Source organism: Bombus pascuorum, chromosome 5, assembly GCF_905332965.1.
Source record: "Bombus pascuorum chromosome 5, iyBomPasc1.1, whole genome shotgun sequence".
Lineage (NCBI taxonomy): Eukaryota > Metazoa > Arthropoda > Insecta > Hymenoptera > Apidae > Bombus > Bombus pascuorum.
Window position 1 is genome coordinate 7,194,527 of NC_083492.1, and position 24,893 is coordinate 7,219,419.

Here is a 24,893-nt window from a genome sequence, read left to right on the forward strand (position 1 = left end):
AGACATATCGCGTCCACGGACAAAACCCGACAGGTCATTTCAGATTGTAATTCTAGTTGTTGATGCCAGTTTTATAATTGGAAATTCTTCTGGACATCGATAATCAAACGAAACTCTTGCGGGTAGCAAAGTACAAATAAAAGAGATTGTTAATTTTAGATTAGAGACGGAAAATTTGTATTATAAAATCTTATAATTTCTTAAATTGTTATAAATTTATTTGTGACGTTTTTGGATATTAACAAGTAATCTATCGAGGTTATATTATAAAAATTATTTTTGTAATTAAAATATATGTAATTATAATATACAGTTATTATATCTTATTTAATCAATGATACACAATTAATGTTATGAAATATTTTTGTTAACGTAAAGAAATGCTTGCTTGTTTCAGATTGAAAAGTACAACACATCACCATGTCGAATCCGTCGTTGAAAGACCTGCCAAAAGTAGCCTTAGACTTGAAAAGCGAGTTAGAAGGTTTCAATCATGGCTGTATGAAGAAAGCCGCGACCGCTGAAAAGAACGTTCTACCTTCCGCTGAAGGTACAACGCAAATATTTGTTACTTCTCTCTCCCAAAATTGTATTACAGAATTATTTTAATGTAATTCTTATGATTCAATATCCTGTAACTTTATAGACATATAGAGCCCTAATATTAATAATTTTGTTTCTCAAAATTATCGATTATAATGCATGTAATACTGTAATATGTAGACGTGCGACAAGAACGACAACATTCTGAATTAATCCACGATGTGGAGACGTTTAAACCAGATCAATTGAAACATGCCGATACGAAAGAGAAGATCATATTACCCAATGCCAAAGGTATCATAGAAACTTATCTGATTTTTAGGGGAATACTTGATTCTCAGATTCCCTGCTTCTACTTTGGACGGGATCAAAGGAAGGGTATGCTGTTGCTTTTGGTGCTTCGAGGTGACCAAAATATACGTGACCAAACCAAGCTTATTCACTTTCGCTTTCAGCCGCTTAGAAGGAATTGTTTTGCATGTCCAATTAGGTTGTCAATTGTCAGTAGTCTTGTACTCTGTACTGCGTCCACGATAACAACACGATGTTACGTCTATTATCGCGATAAATATTTTTTTGAAATATCCCAGTAACAATAAGGCTTTAATGTTCCTTGCTAGAGGAAACTATTTAAAAATAATATATATACTTTCTTTGCATTAATAAATAAGTTCTCTGTAAAAAATTTATATTTATTCGTAATTTTGATAAAATTGGGCAACTACAATGGTTTTAAAATAATTTTATGGTATAGCGACACAGTGAAATTGTTACATAAATATATAGTTGGTGCAATTTCACTGGTTTCCACGGTGATCTTACCTTTCATAATTTTCTCTTACATGTTTCATATTCCGTTTTTTAATCTCGATTTACGCCTTACAGATGTAGCTGCGGAAAAGACTCAACAAACGCTTATGTCAGGCATCGAGACATTCGACCCAAGTAGTCTGAAGCACACCGAAACTCAAGAAAAGATTTTCCTACCTGATATGGATGGTCAGTATTGTATTTCATGACTTCCATATATTTTGTTTACCTTTCATAATTTTTGAGAGAAATTATTAATTTGATCCAAGGAAAATGTTAACAAATCAAATTTTTCTGTGCAGTGATCCAACAGGAGAAAGAAAAGCAAGAGCTGATCTCTGACATTGAGAATTTCAATCCCGCAAAATTGAAACACGCGGAAACGCTTGAGAAAAATCCCTTGCCTACCAAAGAAGGTGAGTTAGAATTCGAAGTAAATATATTATTAATAAAAGACAATATTTTTCTTATTAAGATGATGTTTTTTTTTTTTTGTTTTAGCAATCGACGCAGAAAAGATAGCTGCTTAAAGGAAGCTTTTAAAACGAAAAGAACGGAAAAGAAAGGAAGCAGCGACTCGTCATTTCTTCCATTTTCTATATCGTGACATTTTATAACAATTATTCATACATTGTCGACAAGAAAAAAGGAGAATGCGAAACACTGTGTTAATGTAATCTTATGATTATACTTATCCTACCGCCATGAGCGTCCCTTTCGGCGAGACGCACAAGTCGATTTTTACACAAAACTATTAACAACGGAACGACGATGAAGGTTCAGGTCCAAATTTAATTTAAAAGACAAGAAAAAAGAAAAAAATATGCGATAAAACTTCACAAGCCATTGATCTGATTCCTAAAGTTACCAGCCTTAAATAACTTTGGGCTTGCATCGACATCCGTCTTTAATACTAACTCGCCAAAGGATGTACTTTTTATACTAAGAAAGCTGCACGCAGGCAAAACGTTATTTTCGATAGCAACAAAATTGGTAGCATTGCATGCGTTACAGAATATCGCAATGGTACAGCGGTTGATCTTATATTTCTGTAAAAATCATATTTTATATAAGGGGCTATTGTACTTTTTTAATATTTCGTACACATCGCATTGTCATTCCGATGAAAATTATGACGAATAAAAAAGTAATTTGTAAGAAGGTGTCTTGTAATATTTGAACCCCTTTTGAAATTTTTTTATCGAGTTTAGTATTAATTAAATTTATATATAAAAGACTAATGTATAAGAATTATTATTTGTATAATGTATCTTGGAAAATACGACTTTCGAACCATCGCGCGAAAATACAAACAAAGGAAATGTGTATATTAGTTCACTAAAGGTCCTTTTATAATATAAACACAACCAAAAGTGCCAAATGAAAGATTATGATTGGTTGAAAAGATCTTTTCGTCCAATAGTCTTAGAGAAATCTATCTTAATAGGAAGCTAATGAAGAGGACCTGTTGCTAGTCCTTTGTTAGCCATGCTACGACGATAATTGCAAAGTAACAGTTACGTTGTACGATTTAAAAATTTTTTGTGTGGCTCGATAATCTCGAATCGAAGAAATTCCTCGACCTATTAATTATTTCTCTTCAAACAGGTACAATTCTGTTTACAACTGACTTTTTTGTTTCTTATTTCCACAGTAAGTATTCGTAATTAACGATAGACAAAAACATCTTTTCGTACTTTCCCAATAATGGAAGTTATTATCATGAGTTGATAAAAAAAAATCTTTAGAATTTCGCAATATTTAGACGGCTACTTACGACTATTACTTTGTTATGTTTAACGAAAATACGCGTAATTCGTATTTTTAACAAAAAAGAAAAATAGTTTCATTATTTCTTTTAGTGATATAAGATGGAAATATCTCCTAGAAAACCATTGAAACGTACGCAAGAACCTATTGATGAATGGTTACAAAATGAAGGATATTTCAGGAAACATGCACCTAGAGATCCAACTTGCTTGTTCAGGGCAGTTAGCGAACAAGTTTACTTGACACAACACTATCATATAAGAGTGAGAAAAGAATGTGTGGAGTTCATGAGAAAAACAAAACATTTATTTTCGGAGGTGGATATGCTATATTTGGTTAATCCTTAATTAATATCTATATAAACATTTTAGTTAATACATATTCTTTTGTAGGGTATATCAATTCCATTTGAAGATTATTTAGAACAAATGATATGTTTTACGGAATGGGGTGGTATGACTGAAATCCAAGCCATGTCGTTACTTTATAAAAGAGAATTCATTATATTTAGTAGTCAAAAGCAAGCGAATCATAATGTTACAAATAATGGTTTTAAGGATATAATATATTTATGCCATACACCACAAAAACAGTATGAAAGTATTTATACAAAGGACTTTGTTGCAAATGCTGCTTTTTGTCAATGTATGTGTTCTATATTAGATTTTTAATATTTCTTTATTTATAATATAAATATAAATTATAAACGTTTTAAAAATTATTTGTAGCTATTGTCTATCAAGTGTTATATAAAGATGTTTTTCAAATGGCTAATATAGAGGGTACTGTTCATAAAATGTTACATGATAGAACAGCTACATTTAGACATGATAAGTTTTTTCTTAAAGGCAATCTAGAGATCCGAGAGTAAGTCAAATAATAATTATGTCATTAATACATGGTTCAAAATGTTATTGTAGGTTCAATTTATTTATGTTTAGCCAATTAGCTGCAGAGATATATAATAAAATTGACAATGGAACTGATGAGGTTGATGATGCACGGGCCGTAATAAAAAATATACCACCTTTTCCTTATAGAATTGCTAAAGCTCTTGATCCCAATATCTATCGTAATACTGACTTTGATATATGGCATGAAATTAGAAGAGGTAACAAAGATTGATTTGTACTAAAAGTATCATAACTTCATTAAAAGAAGAAAATAAATCATATTTTAGAAGTGAAAAATGCAGGATGGACTAGGCACAATAGTCATGAACTCCAAATTGGTGGCAAATGTTTGGTACAAGTGGACTTTAATGAGGAAGATTTTGACAAAACCAATAATAATAGCATTTATGTGTCTTCTCTTGGAAAGGATGTTAATGATAATGATACAAAAATATTGCAAAAGAAAAGCAATGATCCCATATTTTACTATGGACATATTCAAGAAATGGGTAAAAGTCAGGGACCTGTATTAGTCTTTATTGAAGAGTTAGGAGAAAAAAGGATTGTGCCATATTCATCTCTTAAACCATTACCCCTAAAGAAAAATAAACAGGCCAATTGGCTACCAGTTTGCAAAAAGAATCTACTCTTAGATTCAAGTTAGTACTTAGAAACGAATTAAATGTGCTAGAAACGAATTTTTATATTTTTTGTAAATATTTATTCTGTATTGTAATAGATCAAAAATGGAGAAAAGCATGCAGTGCATCATCGCGCAAAACTAAAGATTCTAATATGAACATTTTATCAAATAATATTGATAAAAATGAAAACAATGATAATATTGTCAGTGATATTAATGAGAATAATTTTCAATGGAAGGAAGGATCATTGTAAGTATCTTATCATGATAATTATTTAATAAATCTATCTTTTCTTCTGTATTACAAGTCTCTATTTTATTGTAGAAAAGTGGATCATCAAGAATATGAGAATTATTCAATGGATAAGTGTGCTAATTACTCAATTGATGTAAGCTATAAAAAATTGTTTAATTATTGTAAAATCTAAATGCATGTAAATTATTATAGGAAAATATTTTCTTTTGTAGAATTCTGTTGAAATGTTTTCTACAAAAATGGTTCTTGATAACACTCAGTCTTCTACAATAGATATTGGAAGGCAAGAAAATAATAAAGAACATAAAGAAAAAGATTCATTCTCACATAAAAACTCTGAAAATAATTGTATAAGAAATTCAAAATCTGATAGTGCAACGAATAATGATAATAATGTCAGTTTTAACTCGTATTCTAAACAGAAGATGCAGAAAGATATATATTATGCACCATACGCTGGTATGTAATTAAAGACAAAACTCACTTAAATTGTCATTGTCATTTCTATGTCGTGAATTGTTTATGTTTTTTTTAATATTTCAGGAGATTCTAATGCTCAAATAGATCATATGCTACGTTCTATTAATTGTTCTGTACAAAAAAGTATTGATGTAAATGGTAGTGATTTGCCGCTATCAGGTAATTGTGCAGGTTACTTTTATATACATAACTTGATAATGAATTTCATAAATAACCCTTTTTGTATTCCTGTAGATCCATTCACATTGAGATTTTTTTACAATTTAGGATTAGAGGTAAGGATTAATTGTTACAAACTAATTCGTAGCTATATATTTATTTATTTCAAACTATTTTGTAGTATTTTCGTGGTGGTGCTAATTGGAATTATTTAACAAATGTACAGTCGCCTGATTTTGGACAGTGGTATCAAGGTATGTCATTTTTATATTTTTTATATTATATTAATCTTACTTATTATATTAACCTTATATTTATTCATTTGTTAATTGAAAAGGTGCATCTCCGAATGAAGAAGAAATTACAAATATCACGAATATGATCCAAGATTGTACACTTACGCAACAAAAGAAAGAGCCTAACAATGATCAGAAAGAAATTGGCACTCAATCACTGTACCAAGAAAACGAAAATAGATACGTAAATGATATCAAAAATACACAGATTCAGAAGACTGAAGTTCAAAGAGGAAATGATGGGAAAGAAACATCGTATTCGTCTCGCGATAGTAAATTAGAATATGCAAATAAAGAATCTTCTCGTTTAAATAGAAATGGATTAGGTCCACGATATAAAAAAAATTCAGAGAGTAAGTAATAGACAGTTTGAATAATTATGTCCGTATACATAATTTTAATAAATACTTGTCCTTTATATAGATCGACATCGATCTGCTTCGCATTTTTCTAATAATCAGTATTCAAGCAACGGATCAAACTCTAAACTTTCCAAATTGGACAGAGATGCAAAAGAAGATAGTATGAATGTTCAACCTTCACAATCAATACATCAGCAGCTACACACTCCTGCAAATGCAATGAATACTTATCAAGCGTCTTACATGCAACAAAGCATGTATTCCGGACTGCCGTATTATGGCAATGAAGCGGAAGCATTCGCAAATCCTTACTATTCCCTTAATCCAAGTTTTATACCAATCCCGTGCTTATCGCATTCTGATATACATGACAATAACAATGTGCAACCGTTCTCGCCGCATCTGTGTCCTGGAATGGATTACGCACAAGCTTATTCTGGCCTATGCCCGCCGTACTTATGCCCTCCGCCAACCCCATATAATATACCTCCACAAAATATACCTGAACACTGGTATGCTGTTGCTGGTCAACCACATTATATGCAGTATGCACCAGTCTTATCTGTACCAGCGGAAACAACTTGCACCGGGGTAGTACAAAATGCTAATCAAAACGTTCCTTCTTAAAAGTATTTTGCAGTTACTATATATATCATACAACGAGGTTTTCGTTAACCAGTGTTCTTGCATATGAAACGATTCATCAGATTTTGTGGAGGTATATATGTAAAAAAGTTCTTATTATTTCTATATAACTTATAGTTTTAGATAGTTCTAAATTAAGGTAGGATTAAACGCGAAGATAAGACCTTACTGCATAATCTTAATAAGTCATTGTTAACTATATGATCAATATCATTAACGCGTTTAGATACATAAAGATATATTATAAAAAGAGTTTTACGAATTATTAAGAAATATAATACGTATATAGTATTACAAATTACAGTACAAGTTTAATTTCGATGTAGCTTTCGTAATAGATTATATCATTAGAGAATGATAGTATAAATTATTTATCTTCGATATTGGTAGTTGCAATACCTGTATAATAACATTCATTATATTCTTCATTTGGTATAGCCTTGTTACGGTACATAAGCCGCTCAAATAACAGTTTCTGAAATTTTATGCAGGTGACGTTCTAGTTCATTAATATATTTGGCCGTTCATACTTCTATACTTCATTTGTTAAAACAATATTTTTCCCTAATAAAAAGTAATACAATAAGAAATGAATATTTATCTTTCCATTTCCGTGAAATAAAATTTTAATTGTTATTCGATCGTTATTAAATTTGAATTAAATTTCGTCTTCCTGCGTTGTTGCCAACTAATCGTACATAACGAACAAATGTTACTAGAAGTGCTTTTGTTTCACTTCGAATACTCAATTTTATATTTAACGTAAAAGAAATATAATAAATATTTATAATTGATTTAATAAAAAAGATTTATAATCTCTCTTTTTCTTGGTCCTTTTATTATTATTTGTAAGAGTTAATTGCTTTCGTATCAGTCTTAAAATCTCTGCCATCGAATGGGCACATTTCTAAACCGGTGAAGAAGGTGCGCGCTCGTGATCTTTCAATATACAAACACCGTGGTTCTGTTCGCTGTATTCCACGCCATGACTAAAATTTGTTGGAAGAGTAGGAGTGCAGTAGCTGTGACAGGTCAAACGGTGAATAGTGAAATTACTTAATATTCACTCGTTCGAAGGATTTCTCGTATCGTAACAACGTTGACGGATTTACCCTCGGTTCCTTATTTTTGTTTCGTGAATTATCGTTAGCCGCGAGGATTTGTTATTTTCGTAGGAACTACAGAACTTAGAAGACAAGAGGAGAGCAAGCGCAGAAACTGAAAAGAATGGAGGTTGGTTACGATTAATTATTTCGAAATTTATGTCCGTATGATCGATAACACTGTATCCTCTGGAAACGCAATGTACATACCCTGTGTCTTGTTACTCCTGAAAAAGAAAACATTCATTGTTGTTCCTGGTATATTCGTTATTTCAGTTCTTCTAATTAGATAATTAGTAAATTAAATAATTAATCGTCGAATACACGCATGTTCTCCTGAAGTGTTATTTGCTATTATATGGTGATTGTTTTCTTATCTTTGATTAAATGATAATCACGTTCATATTGTATTTTTTAATTTTTGTGTATTCATTGTAACATAGAATTTAGTGCGATAAATTAGATTTTTCATAATTGTCTTTGAAAATTATTTAATTTCATAAAGGACATGGGATGCCTTGGGAGAACTCTAATAAATAACTTTACTAATATGTTTGGTAGGTCATTGTCAATCAAAAAAGTTTTATATGCTATATTGGTTCATTAGTTTTCCAAATAATCGTTCATTCTACCAAGTACCATATAAAATGCAAACTAAAAATAAACAGCGGAGTGTTTATGATGTTTAGTCTGATTTTAGACACATGTGCAGGACTAATACAAATAACATGTATTACAAATGACAGCGTCAGAAATAAAATTTCTAGAATGAAATGGCAAGAATCAAATAAATATCAAATAAATTTATATTTATAGAATAATATGATCTGTTTAGTCCAAATTAAGCTACCAAATATACTAGTAAAATTATGTGGTTTCTTCTTGGCACACCCTGATGTTTATTCTGCTATGTATTTTTGTACATATATTGTGATTATAGGTGGATGAATGTTCAGCTGGTGGTGATAGTGGAGCTGAGGAAGATGAGGATGATGCATCTTCTCATGGATCTAGAAGTAATAGTAGTAGTAGCAGTATAAGTGGAAGTAGCACTTCAACTGATAGTGGGGATGAGAGTGGAGAAGAACATGGTACAAGTGGCAGTGAAAGTCATAGTTCTGGTGAAGATGATGAAGATGAAAATGAGAACACAGAATACTCTGTCAAAGCGGAGAGTCCAGATACTTTGGTGCTGTCTGAAATTTCATATTTTGTGGAAATACATTTTTGTTAACAAAAATTTCGTTTCTAGAAATGGGAAACATGTATTGCTGTAAACACTAAGATAAAATTACCACAAGATCTTTGCGAACATGTAGCTATTTTCAAGGAGTTTCTGGATTATCCTTATATTTGGAACGAATGTCTTACCGAAAATCAAAGAGAAACTCTTTGCAACCTTTTACCAGCTTTCCCAAAAGACTGCGATGTAGAAGCTGAAACAGAGAAAACATTGCGTATGTTATTCGAACGTGAAAATCACAGGTTAGATGCAACTAATTATTTCCAATAAATTTTTGAAAGAATTCTATCTTTTTTATAATATTGTTTTTATATTTATCTACATCAGATTTGGTGTAGCACCTTTGGATGCATTTCACAGTCATCTATCTGCTGGTCATTACCGCCCAGATATTAGAAGAATGTGTAGCTTAGTCCGTAAGGCACAGCAGAGAAGATTACTATTCGAGGAACGGAAAAGATCCTATGAACTAGCCAGTCAATTACTGAAATCTAGAGAAAGTTTGCTGTCTAACGCATATAAGCAAGGTTTTTGTCAACCAGCGCAACGCATGCTGTCAAAGGTCCAATGGAGGAAACCAAAACCTGCTATGGGTAAGTTAAGTTTCTCCTGCGATTGATTGTAAAAAATTTTCTGGCTGTTTATACTTCCCCCACACTCCAGCCGTTTGGCAGAGAAGTATGTAGTAACTTCCGAGGGACAATACTAACAAGCAATGAACCGACAGTTGAAGAGAAAACGCAACTGCGCTATTTGGAGGAACTGAATGCACTGAGGACAGAGCTCGGAGCGAGCGCAAAGTTAGCGGCCGACACAACGTCCGAGAATGAAGAGAACTATCCGCATTATCAAATGTCCGGCGCTAAGCAGAAGAAGAAGAGACGCTCTTTGATGGGAGTTCAAGGATTGTCCATTCGAGGTTTGCAAATAAATCACGAGGATGTGACTATTCGACCTGTTTTCTCCACACTACAACGAGCGGAATATGCCTCGAATAGGTCTCTATTTATTCGCGAACAGACCGAGGAGACGTATCGCGAAATGTTGCTTGAACATAAAAAAAGAAGAGCTCGGCGTGATGTACGTGAAATAATTTTTTAAGAAATTAAGTTGTGTGAATACGAAATTCAATCATATTAGAGTACTAATATTCATATTTCTTTAGGTTCATCCGGAATTAAATACACAAGGTATCGCTCTTGCTGACTTAACTCAAAGAGCACAAATTGGACAGAAGCACAAATTATCAATTGGCCCTTCCATACGTATCACCCCAGCGAAGAAACGTATGAAATTGGAGCAATCACCACTTTGTCCACCAGCACCAAGATTAACGAATTCTAATTCGATAAAACACGAGAGTGATAACAGTGATTATTCTCATACGACGGATGAAAACAGACATTCCAATACATTGGATATAGATCATAGAATGTTAACGCCAATTAAGTCAGAGCCTATAGATGCATACGAGATGCATCAGATGTCCAAAAAGAAGTTAAGTCCCATTACACCGAAAGTTAGCAAATCTGTCATGATAGTTACACCAGAAATAAAGAAAGAAGTGGAAGACATGGAGTACGACGACATAAAAACGGAACTAAGTACGGGAGTGAACGAAGACGCACCGTTAGAAACAGAAGAAGAAGAGGAAAACGATAAGAAAGAGCTTGATTTGGATAGCATCGACATGATGCAGCTTCCAATACAACTCGACGATGGAATTGATATATTGGATGATGTGAAGTGCGAAGATGAAGGAGTTATACCGATACCAGATAAAGAAATCGCTGTTCCATCTAATGAAGACGCTATCGACATTAACAATGGGGCAGAATTAATGCAGGAGACACATGCTTGTTTCTTCTCGCTGTTAAGAGATGCATTTACCTCAAAAGGTGAATACAGGATGAGCACAGGAGAAATGAGGGATGCTATTACTCAGTGGCAAGGAAACCCCATTTCACCATTAAATGATTGGTATTCTCTGGCATCCTCTTGGCCAGCGTTGGTTCCGTTGGCTTTAGGATTTCTTGCTGGGGAACTCACTTATTCTCAAGAGATCGGTGATCGACAAGAAAGAGAATCAGAACTTGTTCCCTATTTAGAAAACAAGGGAAATGGAATGTACGCATGGATCGGAGCTGGACGAGACTCAGACTCTCGTCTGTCGGACTTATGTGCGAAATTCTTAATGCACAAAGATTCACTAGGTCTACCGTCTACAATATCCACTTGTTCTCCAGTAGCTGTGAAGCAACAAAATCAAGTGTCTCAAGCTAGTAGCAGCAACGTTAACAGTAATTCTGGGAGTGGAAATGTAAATTCGAGCGGCAGAGATAGTAGTCCAGCGATAGAATCAATCAGTGTCGATGGTGGATCTATTAATACTGTCGCAGAATGGGAGCCACCTCGTGCTCTGTGGCCCACGGAATGGAAGGTTCGACCATCCACGGTGGAAGAACGAGAAGAATTTAGGAGGCAAGAGCGTATGCGTTATGCTGCTCCTCATAAAGCATTTACATATAGAATGCACGGTTATGCCTCCGTCGTAGGTCCGGTGAAAGGCATTTATCAACATAATGTTGGTATGTTTGATTATACAATCTTTTATAAAAAAGATATATGTGTACAATTGAAAAAATTATTATTTATATTATATTTAATTCGTATAACAGCTTCTGGTTTGACCAAAGCTCGTGGACATTCGTTGTTGGTAGCAGATCGGCCAAACTTTGTGACTATCTTAGCCTTAGTCAGAGACGCTACTGCAAGGCTTCCTAATGGTGAAGGAACTCGGGCTGACATCTGTCAGCTACTGAAAGATTCTCAATACATTAGGGAACAGACAGAAAGTGATGATAAGGAAGGATACTTACATTCTGTGGTATCTGGAGCTTTGGACAGATTGCATTACGAAACAGATCCCTGTGTAAGATATTACCCAAGACGCAAGGAATGGCTATACCTTCATCGAGCACGTTCAGAATCAGAATTTGGTTTGTACCTTATTGAAATGTATTATTCTTATGTTATATATTTTATAAATGACGTTATACATTTTCTTCTTCTATAGAAATGTATCATCAACAATTACAAGGTGTTGCAAAGAATAAGAAGAATGGTGGCAGTATGTCTCGAAAGGCACTTCCTCCAGTCATAAAACCTGCTAATGTTAATAAAGAACAATCCCCTAATAACAGTAAAGAAACTACACCTAAAAAAGAAAGAAAGGCCACATCCACTACTCAACCTGTTATTTCGAGGTAAATATCAAATTTTATCGTGTGAAAAATGTTTTGAACAGCATATCGATTGTACGCTTTTTTTTTTTACAGAAAAGAGCAGAAGAAAACCGAGGAGAAAAATATCAATGATCATTCCGCTACAACAGAACAATCGGCTGTCGTCACAAACGTAGTGACAACAATCAGTACGCCAGCGACTTCAGTAATTTCTATGTCAGGGACCACCGTTCCGGTAACGTCTCTCCCTACGTCTTCTACCTCTATTAGTACTATTACCGTAGAAAAGGATGTAACAAGTAGCGATGTAAAACCACAAATCACTACAAACACTCCGGCGAAGAAGGCAACGAACATCGGTGGAAAACCGGTCGCTGTTGTAAAAACAAGTGCTCAAAGTTTACTACAATCGAATCAGCAGCATTTTCCGCATCATCAAATTCAAGTATCAACATCCGCTGGTCTACAAACTATTAGATTATCTGGACATTCTGTGCTACATTCTGCTCAGTCTGTAGTAGCCAGCAGTGCTTCTAATGCAACGAACGTAACCACCAATTTAACCACTATATTGCCTCCTACTAAAGTACCAAGTCAACAACAACAACAACAATCTCAACAAACACAACAACAACAAACAATAGTGACTAATCAAGCAGGAAAAAGTATCTTGCAAACTGCTAATATAAAACAGCAACAATCTCAACAACATGTACTACCTGGAAAGACATTGTTAGCTTCTCAAATAAAATTGGTCAGTTCTGGACAGATCAAGTCACTTCTTACAAGTCATGGACTTCAGGGTCAGACAATATTTATTAAACAATCATCGCCATCCAGTAATCAATCGCAACAAATACAACAGCAACAATTAAAGGTATATGAATTGTTCGCGTAAGTCATTATTTTTTATTTTAATGACTATCAATAGTTTTAACGATCTAATATATTCATGTATATGTATATATTCATATATTCATGTCACTTTAGCAGCAACAGCAACAGCAACAGCAAATCCAACAGAGAGTTGTTACCAATCAACAACAATCGATACAAACATCTGGTATGCAACGCATAATTGCACAGATTGGAGGGAAACCAATCGCAGTACAAATTCAACAGTCACCGCATCAGCAACAGCAGCAGAAGATATTGGCAAAGGTTCTAACCAGTTCTGGCAGTGGTCAGCTTATCTCGGTAGAAAATCTTCTTGCTCAGAAAGGATTAAAATTGGCGACTACAACTGGTCATGCTAATCAACTCAATAGACAAGGGAAACAGGTCATACAAACTCAGTATCAGGTATACTCTCAATCTAAATTTTTATAATTTCTAATTTTAATTCTAAATTAAATTTTTATGGAACATTTTCAATGTGGTGTTTAGGTAGTATCGCAAGCGCAGACTTCTTCAGGTCAGTCGAAGATCATAGCCAGTACGCAGCAACAACAACAGACAACACAACAGCAAGCACAAACCGTTCGAATGGTGACAGCTCAGTTGGCTGGCAAGCCAATAGTTTTAGCAAGTGGTAACAAAAACGTAGGAGTTGGAGTGAGCAGCGGTGGAAGTGTAGTACTTGGAAAGCAACAATCATCGCAACAGACACAGCAACAACCTATCATTTTACCAAGTCAGTTACTCAATATCAAAACGTTGCACGGTTTGAAGGTGATACCGACTCCTGCCGGATTGAAAACTACGGGTGCAGCAGTCTACGCGCGAGTTATTGCTCCAACCACTATAACTTCGTCTCAATCGACGGGAAATCAACAGCAGACTATTCAGACGCAACCACCGAGAAATAATACCTATAGTACACCTTGAAAAAATTGATGTCGCTATCTTTTTTCATTTATCCTCGTTCCAACTTATTTTAATCTCTTGTAATTCTGAATTTTCTGGCGAACATACGATTTATATGTATAAAAACAAAACGTAAAAAAAAAAAAAAAAGAAACGAAAAGCGTAATAAGTCAGTAAAGCTCATACATAGAATTGCGTTACGTTATGTACTATATTTTAGGTCCGGTAAAATGAAAAAAAGAAAATCGTGCAGTTTTTTCGACAGGTTGATAGGGATCAAGGCACAATGCTACATCAGGACATTTAAAATGAAAACACACGTGGTCGTGAAGACTTTTTTATATTAAGTGTCGAATTATTTACAAATGCATGGTACGATTTTAAATACAAAAACACCGTTTCTTCGTTCTCTTGTATCAAGAAGATTCTTGCAGAGTAGCATGTAATGCATAAATAAAACTTATTACATAACGGTATCATTTAAATTATATTTTACAACTTCTCTTTGTGCATCGTCTCTACGTTGTAGGAAAGTTTAATTATGAAATACCTAGGCAGCAATAGCCACCGCGTCTTTGGTCCGTTTTCTGGTAAGAGGATATTATACGAAAGACATCATAACAAAAGTCATTGATTTATGTACAAAATTTTCACGAAATACGAAGTATAGATTCATAGAAAAAGATACAGAAGAAAAAGCACCTGTACAAAAGGTGCATTTATGTTTACAAAGTTAAGAGTGCATGATGTTCTTTTAACTCAATATCCTCTTTGTTATAGCTTCAACTTATTTCCAAAAGAAATGGTCCGTATAATTATGTTCCCTCGGAGTTCCATATATCTTGGAATATGTCTATTAAATTGTTCACACCTATCAAGTATCCATCTTCATGATTTCCGACTTTCCACTCGGCATCGTGACAAATCCTTGGCAAATGTTGTGGTAGAGGTAACGTTTTAGCAAAATCAATCATCCAAATGCCGGCATTTTTGGCATCGTGAACGAACAACAAGCTAGACCCCACAACTTCATGCGAGGCAAAGAACGGCGATGCTTTCAGCGTAGTTCTAATCGCCTTTAGACGTTGGATATACTTAGGTACAGCATGCTGATAGCCTTCCACGAAACGTCTCAGCGCCTCCGTAACCTAATTAGCCAAAAAGCCGATTTTAAAATCAGATTACTATTATGATCTATCAATTTCATTCATTGGTACATCAACAAACCTGTTCCCGAGTCCTCGTCGTTTTGAAGTCCTTCGATGAACCTCCATGAGCAAGTTTAATACCTTCTACGCGGAAACCTAACGTAGCTGTACTAGAAATCGTTTCACGCCAGACCATGTATCTTGGTTTTGTGACTCCTTGCACTCGACGTTCCTCAGCACTTGGTGCAGATGGGTCCACTTGTATCATTTTCTCGTACATGTCTTTTCGTAACTACATTGAGAAATTAAAGATTTGAAAAATTGAAATTGAGTTTCAAGAATTGAAGAATCTTCGATCCTGCTATTCTCCTCACTTCTTCACATTTTCATTGATCATTCAGATATCTTCTTTGTCTTTAGAGTGCTTTATTTATAAAAGTTGTGGAATAAACAAAAGATAGAAAAATTATATTGAATATTTAAACCAAATATTTAAAAACTATATCTGTATTTTAATAATATCTATTAAAGATATTAAAAATATCTATTTCCAGTCATAAACTCGAGAAGAATAGCAAAGTTAAGAAGAAGTATGTAAAGTATAAAAAATTAGGTAATTCAGGGAAAGTTTTATCTTGTCGATCGAACTTTGAAACTTTATTTACAATATTATTCGATATTAATTCATATTAAATTAATATCATACCTTAGGTCTTTCTTTGGCTTTCGCAAGTTCCGATTCCAAATACGTCCTGACTCCAACTTTGCAGTCCATCACACAAGGATGTTCAAAGTCTCCGAGAAGATCTTGCAGCTGCAAGTAAGAGGACACTACGATCCTCTTAGTCACATTGTCACCATTACCATCCTTTTGATGTGCTTCCCCTGCATCATGCTCCTCGACATTCCCTTCTTCTGTATCGTTTACATCTAGAACACCTTTGAACTCTGGAACGTACGGCCTCAATACGTCGTTCATTAACAGGCGAAAGCAAGCTTCTTCCTGAGGGCAGAGTTTCTTTAGAATCGTCCCTGGAGTGGGCCCCGCTCTGAAGTTTCCTTGATGACCCGCTAGTTGGACCTAAAATTAATAGCGGAATTTTTTAGTATAAACATTTTAGCACTAATTATACTATTTATTAGTAGATAAGATATCATATCAGACATCAACACATAAGATATCAACATATCAGAATTGTTATTGAAGATATTAATTTATGAGCTTTTTTCCTGGCAAAAGGCCATAAGATAAATTGATGAATTAAGTAAATTTTAGTTTTAGTTTTTTTAATATTAACTGATAATTTTAATGTTTCAACCAATATTTGATACCAATTTTGAAGTATTTTAATTTGTTTCAAAGAACTTAAGAAATAACTTACTTACCCATGGATACCGTTGTTTCTTGTAGGTTTGGAAGAAAGGTGTCCAGTGAACTATATTCCTAAGTTTTCTCCATCCTGACGACTGAAACAAAATTAAACGAAAATCTCATCAAAAAGTTCTCTTACCTCTTCCATCATCGCTAATATTAAAATTAATTTTTAACTTTAACCCAAATATTGATTCTGAAAAAACTTTATTGTCCAGTAATAGAAAGAAACATTTAGTATATCTGGAAGAACACCGTTTCTCGTCGTTACCTTCGACGTCTTTTTCTCATTCGACCTATCCGTGTGATCAGAATCCCATTCAGAGCTCAAATCGTCACCACTGCCTTCTCCCCATTCCAAGTTAATCTGAGGCACCTCCAGCAGCCTCAAATACTGCTGGTATCCTGAACAATTCTCCAAACAAGTCTCTTCCCTATTACTCTGACATTTAATACACTTGTTGCACTTGGAACTCCTTTTATGATCCTCAACCCCATTGCTTCTCAAGGATTTATCTCTTTTATTTCCTTCCAACTTCAAATCACTTCTCTCGTTATCTTCACATTCAACAAGGCTACCATTTTGTAGTCTCTCAACTATACAGTTTTCTTTCTTTTCATCATTTTTATCAACTTCCTTGTAACTATCAGTCTTAACTTCCAGCTGACTCAACTTATCATTCTCAAAATCTTGGTTATCACAATTATCCTCGGATTTCTCTTCGCTATGAGTTTGTTCTTGAGACTGAGAAAGTAAGTACGAAGGTGATGGACTTCTAGAAGAGGAAGGTGAGCGACGCTCGGCGATGCTCGAAGAGAATCGCCTTGAATGTCTTCTAGTCCTTGACCTCATCATCTTCCTCTGAATTAAGGACTTCCTGTCGCATTCTTCAGGTTCCATGCAATCTTCCAGTGTCGATTTTGAGCAGATCACTATCTTTGGTATCGTTATTCTGTCGTAAGTCTTTTGCATCTTTAATTAAATTAATTATCAACGATGACGAAGAATTAATTTAATGTAAGAAATCTTCCTGCGATATCTTCTAAATCTATCGAAAGCTTTTTAAATCTTTCTATGCAGAAATAGTTGATGCCTCACCGAAATAAATTGTTTCGAAGGTGTAACGTGATAGAGGCGTACGGTGGATACTGGCTTTGAAGAGATTCATGGTTCTGTCGTATTGTCAGAGGGACAATTCCACGGCGGAGCAATGGTTGGACGTAAACAGCGACGTGTCCCAGTTCTTCGAATCCCGAATTGGATGCTAATGAGTCGCGCGTCAATGGAAATTCTCGGAGGAGGCTTTCACGCTTTCATTCAAGGAACCTCTTACCTCGTCATACCTTTCGTCTTTTTTGCTTTGGAACGTCACTTTTTTTAAATATTTCATTAACTCGGAGCTTCAAGGATAACTCTTTTTGAGAAATTTAAATTCTTCCGGGCGAATCTTCTAATTCTGCTTAGAATTTTTCTTTGAATTCCTCAAAGATATAGCAACTTTTTCTATAAGGTTCTTTCTCAAGATTCTTTTCAGTTAGAATTTTTTTCTCCAAGCTTAAATAACGTAATACTCTTCTTTTAAAAAATTCCCGCAAGAAAATCCCAAAATTCTGAAAAATTGTCCTCTACAACTTCCTTCAAATCTTCCCTTAATTAATAATTTTCTTCGTAATCCTTTAATTGAAAATTCTCTGCGAATTCTCGTCTAATTTAAAGGAACGTCGAAAAGAGATGAAATATTTGCCAGTGTCTTAGTGATTTTCTTCGTGTCTGAAGATTTCACTGAAATAAAAAACGTTTCGACGGTCAGTGATTATCCCCGATATAACTGGTAATCATCGAGACACTTTCTCTCTTTTTTAGCCAGTCTCTATTCCGCGCGTCACGACGATGACGAACGCGCCCGTGATCATCGTTCCTCAGGGCGATCGAATCGTGCCATGCGGTTCTCGGTTAATTGGCAAGCGCTTCGATAACGGTAATTATCTTAATCACGAGCTGCGGTCGAATCGAAACACCTGGATCGACTGGTAGCCCCGTCGTCCACCCACGTTGTGGCCTCTTCCTCGAGACGAAGGCGAGCTGGAAAGCGAGCCGATGCGTGTGCCACTTTTTTATACCACTGCTTGTCCGTTACACGAAATTCTTCGTCTGTTCGATGCACTAATTATTCTTCAATTTAATGCTAGATGAATTTTAAACGAGATTTCCAGCTCTTCTTCCTTTCAATTAGTTCTTTTCAGTAATCTCTATTTCTTTGATCGATTTTTAATAGGATTTCGTTAATAGATTTCTACCTCCATTTCGTTGATTTTCACGAGGAAGTGCAACAAGCTGGTATTTTTAAAATAATGACTACTTGTTTCCAATTTTATACAAGTATCATATAGTGTATTTTGCTGTTTCTGGCGAATTCCTGGAACTATTCCAAGGAAATAATCTTTATTGTTTACAGTAATAATAAACTTCAAGAAGATTTGTTCATAGCAATTGTTATTTATAAACACACAGATTTATCTTCTGTATATTTCTTCAATAATCACCATGGTCTTTCAGAAACAATTCGTCCTTCACTTGAATCAATCGAATAAAGTCTGTTTGCAATTTTAAACTTCTTCTAATTATAATTATGTTTATAATCATAAAGAGAATGAAAATTATAGTTGCAATTTTCTATTGTTTTCTGTTACGCTTTAACGTGTCTATCAATTTTCTACAAAATTATGTTTCTTCGATATCCTTTGCACCAACTGCTTATCCTTCACACCTAGCAAATCTATGCTTCAATACCTGTCGTCTTACTCTTTCATATATAACTGAGACTCCTTTCAGTTCTAAGAATACTTTTCATCGACCGACCATATGACGCAGTCTACGTAATTAATTAATGACGCAAATAAATCACATAATTAATTCAATCAGGTGACAGGGCAGTGTCTGAAGAGGCAGAATTATTAAACGAAGAAAACAGTTGTTTACAGAGGATTCACAGTCCAGTCACTTTGGATAAATAATCGTACGGCTACGTTTGTCGAATTTCAACGCATCTCACGAGTAATCGTCGCCGTTTACGTTCCACAATCAACCGATTATGTAATATCACTGTAAGCAAACGTGACGCTTTCCAGTCGTGATACATTCACGCAAGCGGAACGCCGTGCCGCTTCGGATTCCTCGCGTAACTCACATGCTTCTGTTCCCTTAGAGGAAGAAATTATTGTAGAATCGAGGATAATTTATTATAGACGAGCATCCTCTTTCTCTCATTGATCTATTCATTCATGACAGTATTTACGAATATACATCCGGATATTTTTCTTTTGCATTGATTGTATAGGAAATTCTTTGAAATCCACAGCTATGTCTGGAGGTTTCTTCTTTTAAAATATCATAGGTGCAATAGTTTGAAAACTAAAGATATTTTCCCACCTTGTTAATCTTTTAGAATTCTTGGCATTTTAAGAAATTCAAATATTTGCAATAAGTTTCTTCCAAATTGAATCTGTAGTTTTTTAAAAACCAAAGATATCTTGAAAATCTTTGAGATTCTGTCAAATATTTGTAACAAGCTCCTTTTGCAAAATGAATATACAATTCTTAGAAATCCAAAGATCTTTTCTCTTATTAATTCTTTAGTATTCATCAAATGCTTGAAACTCCAAAGAAATACTTGCAAGTAGTTCTTTCAAATTAGACGCAAAATCCTGAAAAATTCAATGAAAGTTGACTTGTAATCAATCTGAATAATACTACAGATTTATTTATTATCTATTTCTTTAAGATTCGTGTGAATTAATGTGGAAGAAGATCATTTATTAGGAGATCATCTTTCTTGGTCAATTACTTGAAACGTCGAGACAGGATAGTGGATTAAGAGCACGTGCTTTGTCTCTATCAGCTCTTACATAAGAAGAATTACAGTGTTGTTTCTCTGGACCGTATTACCTAGTGAAAATTATCCACGTGAATCTCAAGGCGCATCCGGTCGCAAATCTATGAAACTTCCGATTGTTAGTCCGATAATTGGTCTTATTTTCTCACGGATACGTGATGCAACGATCGTTCTCCAATTCTTCTTTTTTTATTTATTCAAACACGTTCGACTCATTCGTAGATCTTCGCAAGGAGTGTCACAAATTTACAAAGTATCTATTTAAAGTTAATTCATTGTTTGATAAAGCTTCTTAAAATAAACTGTAAGTGTTTCAGGATCTATAAAAAAATGTAGAAGATTTTAAATAATCTTCAAGTATTTTCAAGTAATCTTCAAGATAGCTTCTATAGTTTCTTCAATTTCTTAAAACCGTATTACCAAGATACCTTTGATAATTTATCAAGCGTGTAAAAATATCTCTCTTAGAATAAATCTCTTCGCTTAACTCCTTTCAGATCTCTCCACTTTCAACAGCATCAACGTCTACTAACTCTTCTCTTCGTCGATGGAAATTTCAACGTACGCACTCGTCGAATGATGAATGAACAACAGATAACTTTGCAACGTTTTCACTTTCTTAACAGTGTAAATCAGGATGACGTAATCCATCACACGATCGTAGGCGAGAATCTTAAATTTCCTCCTCTGTTCCTCCACTTCCAAATGCTTCGCTATTTGTTGATTCAAATCTCAATCCAACGATCGATGAACAACAGATGAGTCTGCAACTTCTTCCGAACAACATAATTATACTCTATCTATAGATTTTAATAATCTATCGAGTACACGTATACGAATATGTAAGTACATGTATACAAGTATACAAGTAAAGAACATGTAGAAAATTTTCCTTTAATTGCTTCTTCCAGATTCCACAAGCATCATCATCTACTAATTCTTCTCTTCTTTGATTAAGACTTCGATCTACTGATCCAGTGATGAACAACAAATAACGATTCTTCTCCTACGTATACTTGACCACTGCACGTTGAATCATCGTAAATCGCGAAAAACAATCAACAGTGTAAAAGCGTCTGGATCTCGATCTCGAGCCAAGGTATTACGATCTGTTTCCTGAGACCAGGAACAATATTCGCGAACGATAGAGACGGGTAGATTTTTAATTCGTTGATGTAAGCGGTTACCGGACGAGTCAAGCAACTTTTTCTTGTTTCGAGGCGCAAATTCAGCAAGGCGGCGACTCGAGGAGAGTACAGCCGACTCGACGACGATCGAAATGCGTCATCGACTAATTAACTGACGTTCGCGAGCGTCATTAGCGTAATTATCAGGAGTGGACGAAACGCTGGGGCGATTCAGAGGTCGGTGGGCCTACACGGTTCGCCGGAAGTCAACGTTCTCTATCGTTTGCTTTGCGTTTTTATCATTTCTATGAATAACTTTAATCCTTTTACGATCAACGTTATATACAGGATGGCCCGTAAACTGGCTGATTGTACGTGAAGGATGAAGTGGAAAGTATAGCATAAAATGTTTACATATGACGTTTCGTTTCTGAGAAAATCGAGTTTGCAAAATTTATGAAGTATACTTGAACTTGGCCAGATACACACTGGATATGAATAAACAATCAGCAGGAGATCATTACACGTGCGAAAATAAGTCAAAATTGTGAAATAAGATCTTTCCGTTTGAGCTCTCATTTTTCAAAAAATAAAGTTTGAACGTATTCTGTTAAGAACTGGTTTGGTATGCGTGCGTGCTACACTTGCAAATTTATCTTTCTCAAAAAGAAAGTATCATACGAGGAAAATTGTATTTTACGTTTTTAATTTATTTTCATATTCCGTTCAACTCCTGTCGATTATTTACTCCCGCAGTTCGGAATATAGCCAAGTTTAAGTATATTTGTCAAATTTTCAAACTCGACCTTCTCGATAACGAAACATCATATGAAAGAATTCTATTTTATATCTTCATCTTATTATTCTTCGTAGAATCACTCTGCTCGCAATTGTACCATCAGTTACGTACCACCTTGTATATTCAATATTGTATTTTAATAAGTCATTAATTAACCAAGCCATAAATATGTCAGATGGTACTAAATTTAGTGTACTATATCTCTTCTGCAAAAACATCTGAAAAAATATTTTTTTATTATTCAAAACTAATAAAAAAGAAATTTTTTCACAATCTAAGGAATAATTCAGTCCTGAAAGGACTTTTGATCACTGCTGTCGAAACTCTCCTATCTGAAGATCAATAGATTTCTTTAATTTTGTTTCAAAGTGCTCTTCGTTTGAGATTCGAATTTTAGAATTATATTTAGAGAGAGTGTCTCTCAAAAGTATTGTAGATGTTGAATAACAGTCGGAAACTCTCCTTTTTAAAGATCCTTTGGGTAATTCTAAAATTACTTATAATTATGTAGAGAATAAATATTTAATTAGAAAAGAGATCAATTATTTGGAAGAAGTTTAAAATACTTAATACGTATCCTTATAAGAGAGAACAGTGCCTAAATTCTTCTTCTTATGAAAAACTTGAAAAATCTGATAAAAATCCAGAGGAGAAATATCTACGATGTCTGGAGAAAGAAAAAAGATTGAATCACAATGAACATAATCGTACAATATTTGCATATATTCGTATCCTTTTGCTTCTTGTTTTTCGATTTCCATCGATTCTCTTCGTTTTCTCGCGAAAAGCTTCTTCCACACAAGTGACGCATTAAACGAGTGCAATTGATTTTAAACGAGACGTTTAATTATTCAATTTCACGTGTTCAACGATAAACGTTCGAACGATGAATTCGCGTACTCGGCGTGTCTCGTACGATTGCGTAATGATCGCGTAGAAATTGGGTCTCGCGTTCGAGCACGCGTAACGTTTATGGAAATTTTACAATATTCATAAATTCATACGCGCTTTATTATCAGAGTTAAACACGCATTCGCTTTTTCTGTCTTCCAACCTCTCCGCTTCGTCATCTCATCGAAAACTAATCTGCTTCGTCATCTCTGTTTTAAAAGAATCATCGACTAATCCTCTGAGTTTTTGGAATTCACATTCATCGATGAAGATGAGTTCGAGTGGGATCTGGAATTTTTGTATGATTATGCTTATAATAGGAATTTTTCAGGGATAAATGAAAATGAAAATTAGAAGAAGAACCTTTGATTATAGCTTTCCTCTTTTCCAAGTTCTGAGTCCTTTTTTCCGATTCACCAACTTCATCGCTTCTCTTTCAGGCAAAGCATCGACTAATCCTCTAACTTCTTGGAAGTTAAATTTATTCATGAAGATAAGCTTGAATGGGATCTGGAATTTTGGAATTGGTAATAGGAATTTTTCACGAGTAGATAGTAGTAAGAAAAATAATAGAAGGACAGAAGTCAAAGAAGAATATAGGATCAAGATTGTAAGAAGAAATAATTTGGATGAACTTCATCCAAAAATAAGAGACATACGTAGTGAAGAATTTGCTTTCAAAGTAGATTATAGCGATAGATAAGAATAGTTTCCATTATTGATGCATTGATTATGACGATGAATTGGTCAAAATAAATGTTTTTGAAAGTTTAAAAAACGTTCAGTCATTACTTCTGCTGAAGAAATAAAAGTAAGAGACTAACTGTAAGAAGGAAGATATTGTTCTAGAAGAAACGAAATAAAGAAGAATACGTAGTAGATCTAGAGGAAAGAAGGTGTTTGGAATCACGATTTAGAAGGACTTCTTCAGTTTCTTTCGAAAGAAACGGAATTCAGGAAAAGCTGGATCGAAGAAGAAATAAAAAGGCGAAGAAACGAAAGCGAGAAACCCTTGACCCAGATGCTATACATTTAAAAAAATACTCGATAACGTCCAAGGCTCGTACGTCGTGAAAACCACTTGGATTGGTAAAAATGGACAATTAAATGGCTATACGACGATGTCTGGATAATAAATTTTACTTGCAGACGAAAACTAATTTAAGATAAGTTCGACCTAAATAACCAACCATATAAGAAACTCCGTAGATTGTGTCACTACTGAAAGCCATGTTCAGAAGTTACAAAAAAATTATCAGTACTAAAATACTATAAGAACATGCTACATATGTACATTATATCTATTCTACGCCTTAAAAAAACTTTCGCGTCAGTAACGTTGATTTGCGTCACGAACTAGATTCAGCCCTCTCAAACTTTGCATTCAGAAGGTGAATTATGCTTTTAAT

General features: G+C 34.4%; 4 protein-coding genes across 16 annotated transcripts in view; 3 read left to right on the forward strand and 1 right to left on the reverse strand.

Moving 5' to 3' along the window:
- Nucleotides 1-24,893, forward strand: part of LOC132907502 (thymosin beta) — a 50,105-nt gene that overhangs the window by 7,924 nt on the left and 17,288 nt on the right. For 3 of the 6 annotated variants that reach the window (XM_060960672.1, XM_060960673.1, XM_060960674.1), the window contains 4 exons: nucleotides 398-550; nucleotides 724-837; nucleotides 1,429-1,542; nucleotides 1,656-1,769. In XM_060960672.1, the coding sequence (XP_060816655.1) occupies nucleotides 421-550; nucleotides 724-837; nucleotides 1,429-1,542; nucleotides 1,656-1,769 (472 nt within the window). In that variant the 5' untranslated portion in view covers nucleotides 398-420. Of the gene's footprint in view, nucleotides 1-39; nucleotides 131-397; nucleotides 551-723; nucleotides 838-1,428; nucleotides 1,543-1,655; nucleotides 1,770-1,854; nucleotides 2,515-24,893 lie in introns of those variants that run through there. The other 3 variants (XM_060960676.1, XM_060960675.1, XM_060960677.1) reach the window with 3 other exon arrangements.
- On the forward strand, nucleotides 2,828-7,451 carry LOC132907481 (uncharacterized). Its single transcript, XM_060960623.1, has 14 exons — nucleotides 2,828-2,961; nucleotides 3,216-3,440; nucleotides 3,516-3,768; nucleotides 3,852-3,990; nucleotides 4,065-4,234; nucleotides 4,304-4,675; nucleotides 4,756-4,909; nucleotides 4,985-5,048; nucleotides 5,128-5,374; nucleotides 5,459-5,554; nucleotides 5,630-5,670; nucleotides 5,736-5,808; nucleotides 5,892-6,203; nucleotides 6,274-7,451. The coding sequence occupies exons 2-14, from the start codon at nucleotides 3,225-3,227 to the stop codon at nucleotides 6,837-6,839; spliced, it is 2,703 nt and encodes a 900-aa protein (XP_060816606.1). The 5' UTR covers nucleotides 2,828-2,961; nucleotides 3,216-3,224; the 3' UTR covers nucleotides 6,840-7,451.
- On the forward strand, nucleotides 7,665-14,730 carry LOC132907477 (nuclear factor related to kappa-B-binding protein). Of its 3 annotated transcripts, none has more exons than XM_060960607.1 (11): nucleotides 7,665-8,090; nucleotides 8,901-9,149; nucleotides 9,213-9,445; nucleotides 9,531-9,796; nucleotides 9,931-10,283; nucleotides 10,369-11,791; nucleotides 11,882-12,202; nucleotides 12,280-12,469; nucleotides 12,542-13,325; nucleotides 13,442-13,750; nucleotides 13,835-14,730. In XM_060960607.1, exons 1-11 carry the CDS (start codon nucleotides 8,085-8,087, stop codon nucleotides 14,273-14,275), a joined length of 4,575 nt encoding a protein of 1,524 aa, XP_060816590.1. In that variant the 5' UTR covers nucleotides 7,665-8,084; the 3' UTR covers nucleotides 14,276-14,730. The 3 variants fall into 3 exon arrangements, with proteins under 3 accessions (XP_060816590.1, XP_060816587.1, XP_060816589.1); XM_060960604.1 differs by having other exon boundaries at nucleotides 7,666-8,090; nucleotides 13,439-13,750; XM_060960606.1 differs by lacking the exon at nucleotides 7,665-8,090 and adding an exon at nucleotides 8,303-8,321 and having other exon boundaries at nucleotides 13,439-13,750.
- Nucleotides 14,579-24,893, reverse strand: part of LOC132907482 (inositol-trisphosphate 3-kinase B) — a 29,187-nt gene continuing 18,872 nt past the window's right edge. For 4 of the 6 annotated variants that reach the window (XM_060960624.1, XM_060960627.1, XM_060960628.1 and 1 more), the window contains 4 exons: nucleotides 16,789-16,869; nucleotides 16,109-16,483; nucleotides 15,482-15,694; nucleotides 14,579-15,402 (listed from right to left, as the gene is read on the reverse strand). In XM_060960624.1, coding sequence (XP_060816607.1) covers nucleotides 15,070-15,402; nucleotides 15,482-15,694; nucleotides 16,109-16,483; nucleotides 16,789-16,869 — 1,002 coding nt within the window. In that variant the 3' untranslated portion in view covers nucleotides 14,579-15,069. Of the gene's footprint in view, nucleotides 15,403-15,481; nucleotides 15,695-16,108; nucleotides 16,484-16,788; nucleotides 16,870-17,045; nucleotides 20,115-24,893 lie in introns of those variants that run through there. The other 2 variants (XM_060960625.1, XR_009658180.1) reach the window with 2 other exon arrangements.